The following is a 13,479-nucleotide window of genomic DNA, read 5'->3' on the forward strand; positions in this document are numbered from 1 at the left end:
AACCCCGAATTGCCAATTGTGCCGTTTCATACGAATGGATGAAATACAGAGATTTATACTCATTTGGGCGAGAGAGGCTACAGGATAAAGTTTAACCATCAACAACAACAACGGTTGGTCCCCTACTAACACGCACCTGCACTGCTCGTCCATTCACCGGTAACAGCTGCTTGCTTCTCACAAACAACGGGGAATATTACACACGCTAAGGTAACACCAGTTCAATAGGAATGGGTTTTACATTTTACAGCGGGGTATGAATGACTTCAAGAAGAACACAAATTGGTGGAGAAGGGGGGAATGGAGCATAGATGGGCTAAATATGCAAAACCGATCCTTACTGCACCGTTAATGATCACAATAATGAACTACACACTTTCCCAGATATCATTTCAATTCCATCTTTATTCAACGATGTCCGGTTAGTACTAGTGTTTTGAAATAAGTCTCGATATTTCGACTTGTTTCAAAATATTGAATGGTTGCATAGAGTATTGACAATCTCAAAAACATAAACATCATGATACCGATTATATTGAACGTCAATAGTGTTTTAAGTCTTGATCTGTAACGCACTGATTTCTTCTTACATGCTTGTTTTGATATCCTTTGACATATATTGCATGTTTTATGATATAGAAGCCCCTACTGGATGTCTCCCTCCATGGTGGCGCACAGCATCTGATGGCCGCTCTGGTTCACCATGGTGGCTGTGGCGTTATAGTGGCCCTGGAAAGACGGGCACAGAAATGTCAGAAATGTTTGTTTCTTTGTGTGTGTGTGTGTGTGTGTGTGTGTGTGTGTGTGTGTGTGTGTGTGTGTGTGTGTGTGTGTGAGAGAGAGAGAGAGAGAGAGAGAGAGAGAGAGAGAGAGAGAGAGAGTTTGTCTGTGTGCGTGTGTGTTTATGTCTGTGTGTGTGTGTGTGTGTGCGCGCGTGTACGTGTGTGTGTACTTTGTATTTCTGGGTGCGCGCGCATGTGTGAATATGTGTGCATGTGTATATATGCGTGTGCTGTGTGTGTATGTGTGTGTATGGGTCGCAACAAAATGCAGAAGCAAGCTACCACACGAACAAGGAAAGTGTAGCGTAGACAACAGTATAAAAAACGAGTATTTTCCCAAAGAAATCACAATGACATATCCCTTCATCGTACTTTCCTCAAACAGATTTCATGGTGATTTCAAAGTTCCATAGCCTGATTCAATCTCGCTTATAGCAGCCCACCCAACATTGGCCGGCCTCCTAAAGGGGAGTGGCCAGTTACCGCCCAGGACGGCAGAGTGTCTACAAAAACACTGGCGATAGCAGAACTAACTGGAAGTTCTTTAAATAACTCTGCAAATTGTTCCATCTTGTGGCTTGTCACATGTACCCATGCCCAGTGCATGTACCTAATAAGTTATCATCCAACCTACCGATTCGATGTACATCGGGAGTACCATCAGTTTGCTCTGAATCCTCTCCAGGACTAATAACAGAAAATAGAAGAAAAGGCGTAAGTGGGAGTTCAAACCGACATATCGGAGTTAGAACCTATAGCTACATGCAAATACCATTAGACCCTCGCAAGACATGTTGGATTTTGAAAACTTTGCTAGAATTCCATTATATCATATATGTATCCTCACATTGCCTAGACCAATGACCGATCATATGAGCTGTATCATATTTGGCTAAATCTTCTTTACAACAGTCCAAAGACTATAAGTTTATCTATAAGGCCTCCTTCGGTCAGTAATGACCATGGTAAAATCCTAATTAGTACCGGCCCTACAGCCCTAGTTAACCACTGACTAAAGTAATAGTTGAAACAAAAAAGAATGCTAATTTGTTTAAACGTAGCGCGCCAGAAACTTAGATCTAGACATATTTTGAAAAGAAAAACATAAGCATTAACAACAAGCTTATACTAAATGAGACAGTGTTGTTACCTCCCCTCCTCATCGGACAGTGTTCTTCCTTGGTGCCTGTCTTACAGATGGGATAGGGAATGGCGAACGCTGGCCGATAGTCGTGCCAAAAATCCAGGTCAACTTTCCCGTTGGTGAGGTCAGCATCTATGATAACAAATTAAAGTCACACAATTATAGTCAAGTAATAAAATATACACAAATATATGGACTTTAGTTACATAATATAGCTAATTTGAAAATCCAATACCAGTACATACACTGTTAACATAAGTCCGTTCAAAATCTAAATTCCTGCACTTAAAAAGTGCATATAAAGTTATCAGACTGGACAAGTCTACCTGGTACAAACTCAATGGAGACTTGGAAATCTTCTCCCCTGACTGGCGGGTTCGGAAACATTGTGATATTGAAGCTCTGTGTAACAGGGTCACCTGAAAACGGAAACCAAGCAGAGAGGACATGGAATCAATTCAAAAGTGGTGAATGTTTTTCTGCAGTTTTCTTGGTGAACATTATTTTTGCGTAGCAGGTATGATTCTATGTCCAAAGCGCAATCTTTGTGGGGCCCAATTAAGAATTTATTACTTATTATTAATAGTTGAAAAAATTCATTGATATCAATCAAGTAAATAAGTCCAGCTAAGATTCAGTGCTATGCTATTGAACGCCTTCAATGCAGTTTGATTAATTCTACCCACCACAATTTTGCCAGGTAAACTTGTTGTTGACAACATGCTGCAGAATGTCTATCAGGCCCAACTTCCCCTCTGACGTAGGCATCACCATGGTTACCACGGAGAGAATGACAGCCAGGTGGGACAACCTTATCACGTGCGTTACCATGGCGATGGATAACCTTCAGCTGAGGAGAATTTCCGCTTTCAAGAGATAGAAACATCGTTACATAGTACATTAAATGTCCAGAACAAGTTTGGTAGAGTTGCTGCTCTACACAAATTCATTTGCCATGTGTGTCGCAATTTCGTCGCCTCAATTAACACCTACCGTACTTAATTTACTGTGACTTCGTACCTACCTGTTAGCCATGACTTCTTACCTTGACATCTTGTCAAGTAAAGATGACATGTCTTCATTTAGAAGCTATCCCTTTTGGCACAACTGTATCCTGTAGATAGCGTTTTTCTTCGCTAAACACCTAAGTATTACTAAACTTAAGGACATAGAACAACTGTACCCTCCGTTCGCAAAACATTCAATTAAAATGTTACAAGCTGCTCTTAGATCTTAGGACTTTACCCATTTTGTATTATGTTTTCGGAAACTCGAGAACGAAAAAACCTTTCGAACGAGACATTTCCTTACCGTATGGGGTATGCGTCCAGAAGAGTGCTGTGAACGAAATCTTGTTGATCAGGATAGAATGCGGAACAGGAACACATCAGCTCATTATTTGCGGCATTACCGCTTCCGCATTCGCCATTACGTTACAGCAAAACAATGTGATGCTTGTGTCAGCTTTTCGCGTATTCGGTGAGTAAAGTTATTATCAGATGATTCAGACAGTTTATCTCACACCTCCCAATGAGATGAGATACAGACTTCCTCAGTACTTTCGACCTTCATTATGATCATAATCCAGAGAATTAATTGTCTCGACCATATGATCAACTAGGAAATTAGGAATAGAGAGGGTACAACGGAAATCATCAAATGTACATGTTTTATGTTGAGAGTAGTTTAGCGTGCTTTTACAAAAAAAAAGTTATTTCGGTTGCAAAATTGCAATCTCCAAGCAGATGCAGATAGGCCCTCTCCTCAGTGGAACAGGTAGCTTGAAACACGGTGACGCGGTTACGACTTTTCATTTCTACGTCTGCTTGTAAAATCGTAACTTACCGGCTAATTGCAAGATGGTTCTTTTGTGTGGCCATAGGGCTCTAGTAGACAGGAGTTACAAAGATCTGCTGGCAGAGTAAAAAGGGACGCATCTACAGCTAGCTAAAACTCATTGTCTATAGCTCATAGTTTTATTAGTTTTATCCAGCTTGACAACGTGGTTGTAGAGTGGTGTGTAAATGTGCAAGAGGGAGACTGTTCACAAACATATTCATCTGTAGTAATGATATTAGAAAAAGGAAATTATGACGGTCTAACAGTTGGTAAAAAAAAGCATACCAATGTTTTGTATGTGCTGTTTTCTACCAAACTAGTCAGGTCGTTCTCTTAGCCAAAGGTCCATGATCCAGACTAGAGGCACAACTAGAGCGTTGGAAAGGTCAGAGGATAACGTTATGTTATCAGCCGTGAAGTGTGTGTACAATGTAAAGGGGATACGCTTGAAAGTTGAATGAAAGAAAGTGTTTATATGCAGTTGCACACATCTCAATGTTTTTAAAACAGCAGATAATTTCGAAATGAATCCAAACTTAGTACAACTTTCATTAAACTTTTTATTTTCAGTACCTGAATACATGTATTCCACAGTAAACCTACATGTATAACTTATCCAGTGGAAATTACAGTCATATCACGTGTTTTAAGATACAAGTATGGTCAAGAATGCAATTGGCTTCTGTTGTTTTCGCCTGTGTTTACACATGAGGTTAATGACCCCACTCTCTCCTAGGTGGTGGCAACTGTAAGGCCGACCGCTAGGAGCGCGATTTTAGCCAGGCTTCTGTTATTCATGATAGCATATACTCTAAAGGGCGCAGTGATTTTCAAGACAAAACAGACACTGTCGACATTGTCCACAGAACGGCTAAAATACCCTTTACAAAGTTCGATTTATCCTTAGCTCAATTCTTGCCAATAAGGCATTATGATATCATTATGACATCCTCCATGGCCTAACGTTATGTTAATTATGCAGCAAAGCGTCTAGACGTCTTGAAGCCGTATTTGATGATTGTCACAGCAATGATTAAAAGCAGTTAGAGCTACCAGCAGTTCCGAAAAAAAATGCTCGGCTTGGGCGTGGATTTTCCGTTAAATAGATACATGTACAAAAGCCGAATGTGATGGTACTGGGAATTTGAGGATAGCTTATTCTAGCGCCATTGAATAAGGAATGTTACTGAAACAGTCTGATAGACGCTCCCACAGCTTTAGGCTAGGTCCCCCTCTGCCTTGATGCACAACATTTGATGGTTGTCCTGATTCAGCAAGATGGCCGTGCCGTTGTAGTGTCCCTGCAAGGGCGCATGTGCAAAAATGTCAGGCTGCACAAAATCGCTCATTTTATGGCTTATGAAACAGGAAGCCATGCTTCATCAACAGTGCATGTCAAAGGCACATTACCAATATGTGTGGGCGACTAAATAGTCACCATACCAATCTATATGCATACTTCATAAAGAGAACAATCTACAAACATAACCAATATGTGTGCAGTGAACTAAATTGTCTTCATAGCAATCTATATGATAAGCTGACGAAATGAGAAGTTACAGGCATTTCAGGGGGGAAGTTGAACAACACTAAAAAGACAATATCAGCCAGATTTTACGGAACAGAAAGTGTTCCGACTTTTTCTAATAACAAAAGGCGATATCTAAATAGAGATCGGTATTAAAACGGAACATCGTCATTTCTGCCACACTTTTGAGGAAGTTTTGAGTCATCATTTGCTAGAAGGGGGAACCGAAAACCGATCGAATTCTATTAATGTGTTTCAACAAAGGCATATTTGTAGTACTAGTACTTCAATTTTAAGGAAGTTCTGAAACACAGGACTGAAAAATAGGGATCTAGAGCCGCCGTTACATATATTTTGGAAGCCATGTCATGCTGATACCAACTGTGATACCGAAATCTTACATTTGTAAGACTGTACAACATTCTATTGCTCGGAATAAGCAGAGAGTTTAGCATGCAAGTTTCATCTTACCGGCCTCAGATATTTCGGCACGGTGACAGCTCTGGCTGCAGACACTTTCACTGTGGGATAAATAGACGTACAACAAACGTAAATATGGATCAAATGTACGTAGCTAACATCATAGTTTTCAACAAAGTAGGGGACCAATACAACTAAAATACGTGTTGAAGTTTGTGTGTTTCTTAAGCAGAACCGGCAAACGACCCAAACACCTCCGTTTCAAGTTCCAACTAAGAAGACGTCCCTATTCAAATATAGGTACTCAATGTCACCGGAGTCAAGTGAGGAAATAGGTGTTAAGCGCCTTTCCCGAGGGCAAAAGAATGGGGTCTGCTAGAGATCGAAACCTACAATCTTGAACTTTCAAGTCAACAACCATAACAAGTTCAACATACTAGTAACACTCTGTTTTGTTCAACAGATTTGCGCTAGGTCCTCTCCACGTCAAATGAAATAAACCAAAAACATATCAAAATGACAACTGCGAGCGTTGAACTAAAATGCTAAGTATGTACATAGAAGCATGTATACACAACTTCCATTGTATCCCACCCAGGATCATACTCACCTCCCTTCTTCATGGGACAGTACCCCTTGGTGCTGGGGTTGCACTTGATAGGGAAAGGCACCTGGATCGCAGGGGAGCCGTTGTACCACAGGTCCACACTGAGCTTCCCACTGGTAAAATCAGCGTCTACAGTCCCAAGTACCGATAACAATCACGTTAGTTACCATTTACGTTAATATGTTTGATACTCTACTTACGATCATAAATTTTGTAACGAATCCAAGGGCTGGTCATGTGCATGGGACCTGAAAAGAAAGTTTCCAAATTTCCTTTGCCTTTTCATGATCAACATCACGTATCTCATGACGTTAAGTTCCCATACTAGCGTTACATTTTTTTTTACAAAAAGTTTGCTGTAAAGAAGTGTCCCCTTAATCGTTCACACTTAGTCTCCCGTACCATCCTTCTTTCAGTGATTGATAGCTTGATCCTATCAGTCCATACCTGGTACAAAGGCAATAGAACCCTTGATCTTCCCTCCTCTGATTGGTGGGTTTGGGCTGATGGTTCCGTTAAAACTCTGAGTGGCGGGATCACCTGTAAGTGGGAGGGGGGCATCAGTTCACTAGTTATCTGACTTAAACTAGATGTAGGGTCAATAACACCTACACATCTGGATCTGATATAGTACAATGCTAAACTTTTTTCAAGAAAGCTAAGCATTGTTTTGTGATTAATATCAAACACAAATGAGCTTCCATGATACAAAGCTGACAAAATCCAGCGAAGTAACAAGACAAGAGAAAAAGTTCAAAGGAAGACATCATGTCGCGTTGTTGAATTCGCCCAACGTACCACAGTTAGACCAGCGCACAGGCCCCTTGAAGGCGAAGATGGTGAGGAAAGATTCAGCATCTAGCCACGCTTCAGGCACCGGCACGGCTTGTGCGGCGGTGGCGGCCAGGAGGACTAGTGTCAGGAAAAGTGATGCTGCCATGGCTGTGTTTCAAGGCTATCGATAGTCGACTGCTAACAAAAACACGAACATATAACGTTAGGATTAGGAATAAAAGAAATACTATAAACAAATTATGTAAGTTAACAGATCTATTCACAGCGCTACACCTGTCCCGGCGACCACAGACAGGTGGTCAATTAACTCATTTGGAGGATAACCAATCAGGGGGGTTATGCAAATGAGCACGTATGCTACTGAGCTAAGAGCAGGTGTATAAAAAGGGGAGATCTATTCACACTGCGCGATCATTGGTCAGCCGGAATCACGTGACTAAATCACACTATATAAGGCGTGGACAGAATCCATACTGTCTCTTTCATCCGGAGAAATCCATATTACCGAAGAGCAAGATGGGACCGACCTTGTAGGTGAATAGAAGGGGGGAATGGAGAAAGCAGGAGGGTCCGTTTTCTTACCCACCCACCCACCCTTATCACTGAAGTAGGTTCATTTGCAGGGACTCGGCCTCCATCACGCGACTTCGGCACTACCCCATAACTAATGAAGGATGATCCGATGATTGTCAGTGTGGATACTGTGCTATTTTTCCACAAAAGGTTGAAGTTTGACTTGGGAGGGAAAGCAGGAGGTGGTGGGAGAAATAGGCGAAAAGTCGGGGTGGTGGAGAAATAGACGAAAAGTCGGGAAAAATAGGGTTAGTAGGAAGGGAATGGGGATGTTAAGATATGAAGAGGAAGGTAGGGATTAACCTCCTTGGGTAACACAGCGACATGTACGAAGAAACTATTGAGAAGAGACGCTTGGCGGAAGTAAACAGTACTGCAGCCGGCAAGTAAGGAACAGAACGCGGAAGTTCCGCTTTTGGTTAATCTCCGGCTGAAAGGGTGTCGCTCATTACTGCAAAGCACTCAGGATTTTGAGCGCCAACAACGCAAACAAAGAAAAAGAGGAACACTCGTTAGATTAAAAACGTTTCGTGGCGCAAGTTATTTTACAAAGGCCCTCTTCACATACTTGTTTTGGGTTTGACTTTAATAATTTATAAGTCTATACTTGAACCCGGTGTTTTGTCTTCATAAAATATGACTATGCAGTATAATGCACGATTAAAAGACATACAAACGTGCTCTCCCTTGGTTCCATAATGTGAATATGATCGGTATGAAGTAAATCTTTGTATCATAGTTGTAGTAAGTCTCAGTTACAGCTGGCGTTAGTTATTGCTACATGCACGTTCTGTCTGACTCTGTTCTTCTGAAACAAGCCCGTACACCATGAAATTGGTGGTAGCACGCCTTGTAATGTATATGTTCCTAATCTCCAAGCAGATCCTTCGGTACCATAAGATACGTATCAAAGCTGGCAAAGCCGGCCAAAGGGAGTCAGACGGGCACCGGAGCAAACACACTCCTGGGCTGGCTTCACTCCTCAGTCAGCTTTTGATACTATCTTATAAATGCTACCGTACAATCTGCTTGGAGATTAGCATGTTCCTGCTTCAATAATAGTTATCAGGTCATGTGCCCGAAAGTATAAGAAATGACTCACCTGTCCGTGAAAAGGTAACGTCGTAACACTCAAGTTAGCAGGGCGACAATGTCTTCTGTTGTCGACCAGGAAAGGGAACTGTGAAGTCTATAAATAGTACTTGTATTTCACTTCCCTATTCAGTCCCTACAGGTAAGCAGTCACGTGACCCACTGAGGCAGTCGTACTGCATATGCTTACAGTCAAGTATGACTTGCCTCCAAGCAGATATTGGGTGGAATTGCATAACGTTTTCTCGATGTTGCTCTGTCATCCAGTCCACGTGCCTTATATGTTGCTTCCCAGAAGGTCACAGATTGTCAAAATCAGCAGAGACTCAGGCATATTTTTTCACCTGAAAATCTACCAGATCATATTTGATGTGGATCATCGGACGTGACCTGTAAACATCGGTCAACCTTTAAAGATCTTATAAAGAGAACACCGAGCGTATCACTACCGAAAAATGACATTTAGAGCTCGCAGACTCGTCGTCCGATCGATTCTCCTACTGACAACATGGACAAGGGCATTACCCATTTACTGACATGCAACGATAGATCCGATCATCACTTCCAGCATCTGCTTGGAGATTAGGACATCACGTCTTGTATGGCAAGATGATGGTCGATGATAACTGGCTTTATTATACGTCCAAGTACAAATGTTGCCAAACTGGTTTCGCAAATAGCTTAATCGGGTTGTAAGGTTATAGAACAAATACTGTTCTTGTGACACGCGGCGGACATTTCGCGGCAACTCCTCAGCTACTTCCGTCACGGCCTGTATGGATTCCTGTACACACTGGAGTAGTGACGTTAAGTTTTCTATTGGTTGTGTTAAACCATTTTAGGTTGCACCGACATGGGTTTGAATTTTGAAATGCGTCCGCTTACTCTTAGAGACGTTACTGACAGTGTTTGCTTCTATCCACATAAAAAAATCTTTGGATAATTTTTTCACACATCCTTCCCCAGTCTGTTGTTTCCTTAGGAAAATTCCTTTCCATCGATCGATATACATGTTTGAAAGGTACCAACCTTCTGACTACATAAAGCGCGAGATGCTGAGGCAAGTGACAGCTACGCTAGGATGCTGATATAAAAAACAACGCGGACGTACAAACTTCAAAGATATGTATTTATCAAATACCTAAAAAAAGTTAAATATAACAACCACCTGACGTATAATTCACCTTAATGGCTCTCTTATGTATCGAATTCTGGAGTGACGTTGACAAGCCAAAATAAATAGATCATTTAACATCAACATCGTAAACGTGTTTACATTTATATATGAGCTTATTTTCTAACAAAACATGCTATTTTCTATCTTTACCTTCCATGCAAGCATGGATTCTTTCTGCAGCATACGTAAACTGGTGAGGACATTGGTCATTGCAATAAGCCATCCCACATTTCAGTGCTACAGGGGACTGTGGGAAAGTTCAGAGGTTAAGGCCCCAGAGAAGTAAACAAACATCCATGCGGAGATTTTGCAAGCACCTCTAGAATTGTTCATAAATGAGGGACCTTAAACTTCGACTCTCTGTAAAAATATAACCTGCCATAGAAACAGAAAGGAAATCTGCTAACCTATATGTGCCACTAGGCACTACATGGGTTACAACTGTTACAAGAAACTTTGACCTTATACAAATGTCCTGTAAAATGTCATATATACTTCTCTCTCTCTTGTCTTCTTGACTCTTCTGTATTCAGTTAGGAATTAAGACATATACATGTACACAGCTTGATGTCAGTTGGACATTTTCCAACTCATTAATTTGATTAATTAGAATGTAATCTCCTTCATTACTTCAATATGTGGTACATCATGATTAACATACTAATTAACACAGCATCAAATATAACTAAATTCACAAAATCTTGAATCTGTATAAACAGATTGTCCTTAGTTTTTCATGCCTACCTACCTAGGAGCAATAAACAGATAATTTATGGCTAGCTAGACCGCTGCATAAAGTACAAATACATACAATCAGCTCTTTCCTGATGCAGCTATTGCCCCAATTAATACATGAATATCATGCAGTACTGTGTACGTGATATGCCTCTTTGAGGTACATGTAACATAGAAGTTTCAATTCATACAGATAGATATGTCCATTAATAAACTAAATTAAGAGTAGCTATATAAACTTGCAGTTATTTGTCAAAAGAATAACCCCTCCTAACATGTTTGTAATCTTTCAGCATAATATAACAACATTACATCTACATTCATTATCAACTCAATTACTGTAAGAATTCCTTGGACCCAACTGAGATGCAGAAGGTGACTTCATTTCTCAACAATACCAATTATTTCTAAAAAAAATCAACATGGCACAGGCAATTGGCGTGCAGCTAATGTCATGACCTGATGATATGGCGTGCCCCATTATGTTTGTGATGTCTCCGGTGACCCCTGGCTCTTCCTAATGCACAGCTTCTTCCATCACTGTCCCATGATTACACTCTATCTGCTGAGAAATGAAACAGTCTGGTAGTTACAGGGCCAATCTAAAACCCATTAGGGGCAATCAAAGACTGTCTATAGAATACAATGTATGGCAGGGGCATGTTGGACCGTGTCCAGCTGGCTCACTCCTTTGGCAAATGTTCAACCTCGTTAAAAGAAAATTGATACCATTTCTTCTACATTCCCCCTTTACCCACCAAGTCCATATTATCTGACTCCTGAAAACATTGGGGAGTTAAGTTAAATATTATCTAATACAAAGCATAACCCCTATGATGTAACTGATGTTCAAGGTTCAGATGAAAGCTTTTTTTTCACCAGAGTGATTTGAAAATAAATCATTGATTATATCTCTGCACAGAGTCCTTTCTTCGATTTACATTGACGATGCACTTTGCTATAGGGCACCCCTGATCCACTGATATGTATATTATCTACGGTATTGGCAGATATACAGTTCAATGATGTACACTGTAGATGTCTACACATAAAGGAGAACGTCTTTTAGAATTCATTCTATGAAAATAGCTGGTCCATTTTTTCTCCACATTGATCATGAAAGAAAGACTATTTTCACCTTCCATTAATCATTAATAAGTGACGTTACTAGTATCCAAAAGTTCCCATATTCCCCCCCAAAATTCCACCATAAAGGCTTTTATATGATAATAAATATTCTTTCTCTTACCCATACATTATATATGTTAGTCCTCACTACACAAAATGCCTACCTAACCTTACCAGACAACAAAACCTTCAAAGGATACACTGTCGTATATACCTTTTTACACTATCTACATGTATAACAAATGTACAAATCCCTCTTTGCCACGTGTAAAAATGTCTATACCCAACAAAATGTTCCCACTTGCTAGATTTACCTTACAAGCATTCTCACTTTTTTTCCAACATAACAATATCTAATATGCATTTTTTCTGTCAGAATTTTCACACCATGGAATCCATAAACTATACATTCAATGGTTACATCCAGTAAAGAATAAATTACATTCTTTTGCACATGTATGGTAAACAGGGGAAGTAGCCTTTAAAAGAGGTATGGGGTACTATCTAGAATTCTAGTAGCTCCATATGTGAAGTTAGGGTTCTACCCTCTGCACAGACGTCACATGTGCTGCAGTTTGGACCCATTAGCGTGGTGGAAAGAACTGTTGGCCTGTCCTTTACTGTTCCTGCAGACTGTGGACAGGTATAACGGCCATATCCCGTACGCCATTCTGTCCGGATCGGGTTTGGTGCAGGCAATGAGAAGGCAGAACACCTGCAGGTAAGGCACCAGGAGAAGTAACAACCACATCCAGAACGGGACGGCGACCAGTTTCGTGGTCAGCGTCTGTCGCCAGGTGAGCTCGCTGGGGTCCTGCTGCGCCGTGGACTGGATGTGCTCCAGCGCCAGCACGTTGTACGAGTCCGAGATCTCAAACACGTAGTACGACATCCACGTACTGGCCAGCAGGAAGGTGAAGACCAGGAGCCAGGCGATGCGCTGTCGGAAATTCATCTCCAGCACTGCTACACCTCACGGCTCTCTAGCTGTACCATCACTGTGCCAAACCTGAAACAGGAAAACAGTGTCAGTACGAGAGGATACATATTAAGATAGGACTACACTGTAGGTATAAAACATGCTCTCCAAATCCAATATCACAGCAGCATTCACCAAAATGCAGCCACCAAAAGCTTGTTTCTCGAATACAAATCTACTCTGTATTATTCAGTCCATCTTCTACATTTGGCTGAGTGAGACCTCCAGATGGCACATGCTGCATGATGAGGAATCCCTTCTTTCACAAATGGTGGCTGACTTGCTAAGTCTCTCAAGGGCCTCCCAAAGTGCAGCCTACATTATGCAGAAATGCCATCAGCAGCACTCTGAAAGGATCCGGGCACTGGAAAATTGTTGCAGCAGTTTTCTCCAGATGATCAATGGCCCTTCAACGCCTTCCTCCCATAGAAAGTGTGCCATAATGATCAGTGTACATCAGCTATTCATTGGATCCTGTCCGTCTGAAGTTAGCTATGGCTGGGTGGCGGCACCGTTCACAATGGTTTGCCATTATTGCTATCTAACGGGAAGCCAAAGTGCTGCGAGGGTCTCCAAGCAAAAGCAAAACGCTGGGACGTAACGAAAAGTGACATGCTGATGCACAAAGAGAGTGGTGGAACGTTTCAGGGAGTCCTCAAAAGTACCAAATACATTTATCC

General features: G+C 41.2%; 3 protein-coding genes across 5 annotated transcripts; all 3 read right to left on the minus strand.

Annotated features, from left to right (window-relative positions):
* Window positions 1–385: 385 nt before the first annotated feature.
* On the minus strand, window positions 386–3,323 carry LOC118428093 (phosphatidylglycerol/phosphatidylinositol transfer protein-like). Of its 2 annotated transcripts, none has more exons than XM_035838074.1 (6): window positions 3,238–3,323; window positions 2,613–2,789; window positions 2,253–2,345; window positions 1,933–2,058; window positions 1,417–1,469; window positions 386–729 (listed from the first exon to the last, which is right to left on the minus strand). In XM_035838074.1, exons 2-6 carry the CDS (start codon window positions 2,755–2,757, stop codon window positions 646–648), a joined length of 501 nt encoding a protein of 166 aa, XP_035693967.1. In that variant the 5' UTR covers window positions 2,758–2,789; window positions 3,238–3,323; the 3' UTR covers window positions 386–645. The 2 variants fall into 2 exon arrangements, with proteins under 2 accessions (XP_035693967.1, XP_035693958.1); XM_035838065.1 differs by having other exon boundaries at window positions 2,613–2,792; window positions 3,238–3,310.
* Window positions 3,324–4,307: 984 nt separating this feature from the next.
* On the minus strand, window positions 4,308–8,927 carry LOC118428108 (putative phosphatidylglycerol/phosphatidylinositol transfer protein DDB_G0285639). Of its 2 annotated transcripts, none has more exons than XM_035838089.1 (6): window positions 8,791–8,927; window positions 7,119–7,289; window positions 6,768–6,860; window positions 6,324–6,449; window positions 5,765–5,814; window positions 4,308–5,066 (listed from the first exon to the last, which is right to left on the minus strand). In XM_035838089.1, the coding sequence occupies exons 2-6, from the start codon at window positions 7,258–7,260 to the stop codon at window positions 4,983–4,985; spliced, it is 495 nt and encodes a 164-aa protein (XP_035693982.1). In that variant the 5' UTR covers window positions 7,261–7,289; window positions 8,791–8,927; the 3' UTR covers window positions 4,308–4,982. The 2 variants fall into 2 exon arrangements, with proteins under 2 accessions (XP_035693982.1, XP_035693976.1); XM_035838083.1 differs by having other exon boundaries at window positions 7,119–7,292.
* Window positions 8,928–12,379: 3,452 nt separating this feature from the next.
* On the minus strand, window positions 12,380–12,775 carry LOC118413136 (transmembrane protein 251-like). The gene has a single exon (XM_035816358.1). It carries the CDS (start codon window positions 12,773–12,775, stop codon window positions 12,380–12,382), a length of 396 nt encoding a protein of 131 aa, XP_035672251.1.
* Window positions 12,776–13,479: the final 704 nt, after the last annotated feature.

Source organism: Branchiostoma floridae, chromosome 1, assembly GCF_000003815.2.
Source record: "Branchiostoma floridae strain S238N-H82 chromosome 1, Bfl_VNyyK, whole genome shotgun sequence".
In the NCBI taxonomy this organism is placed as follows: domain Eukaryota; kingdom Metazoa; phylum Chordata; class Leptocardii; order Amphioxiformes; family Branchiostomatidae; genus Branchiostoma; species Branchiostoma floridae.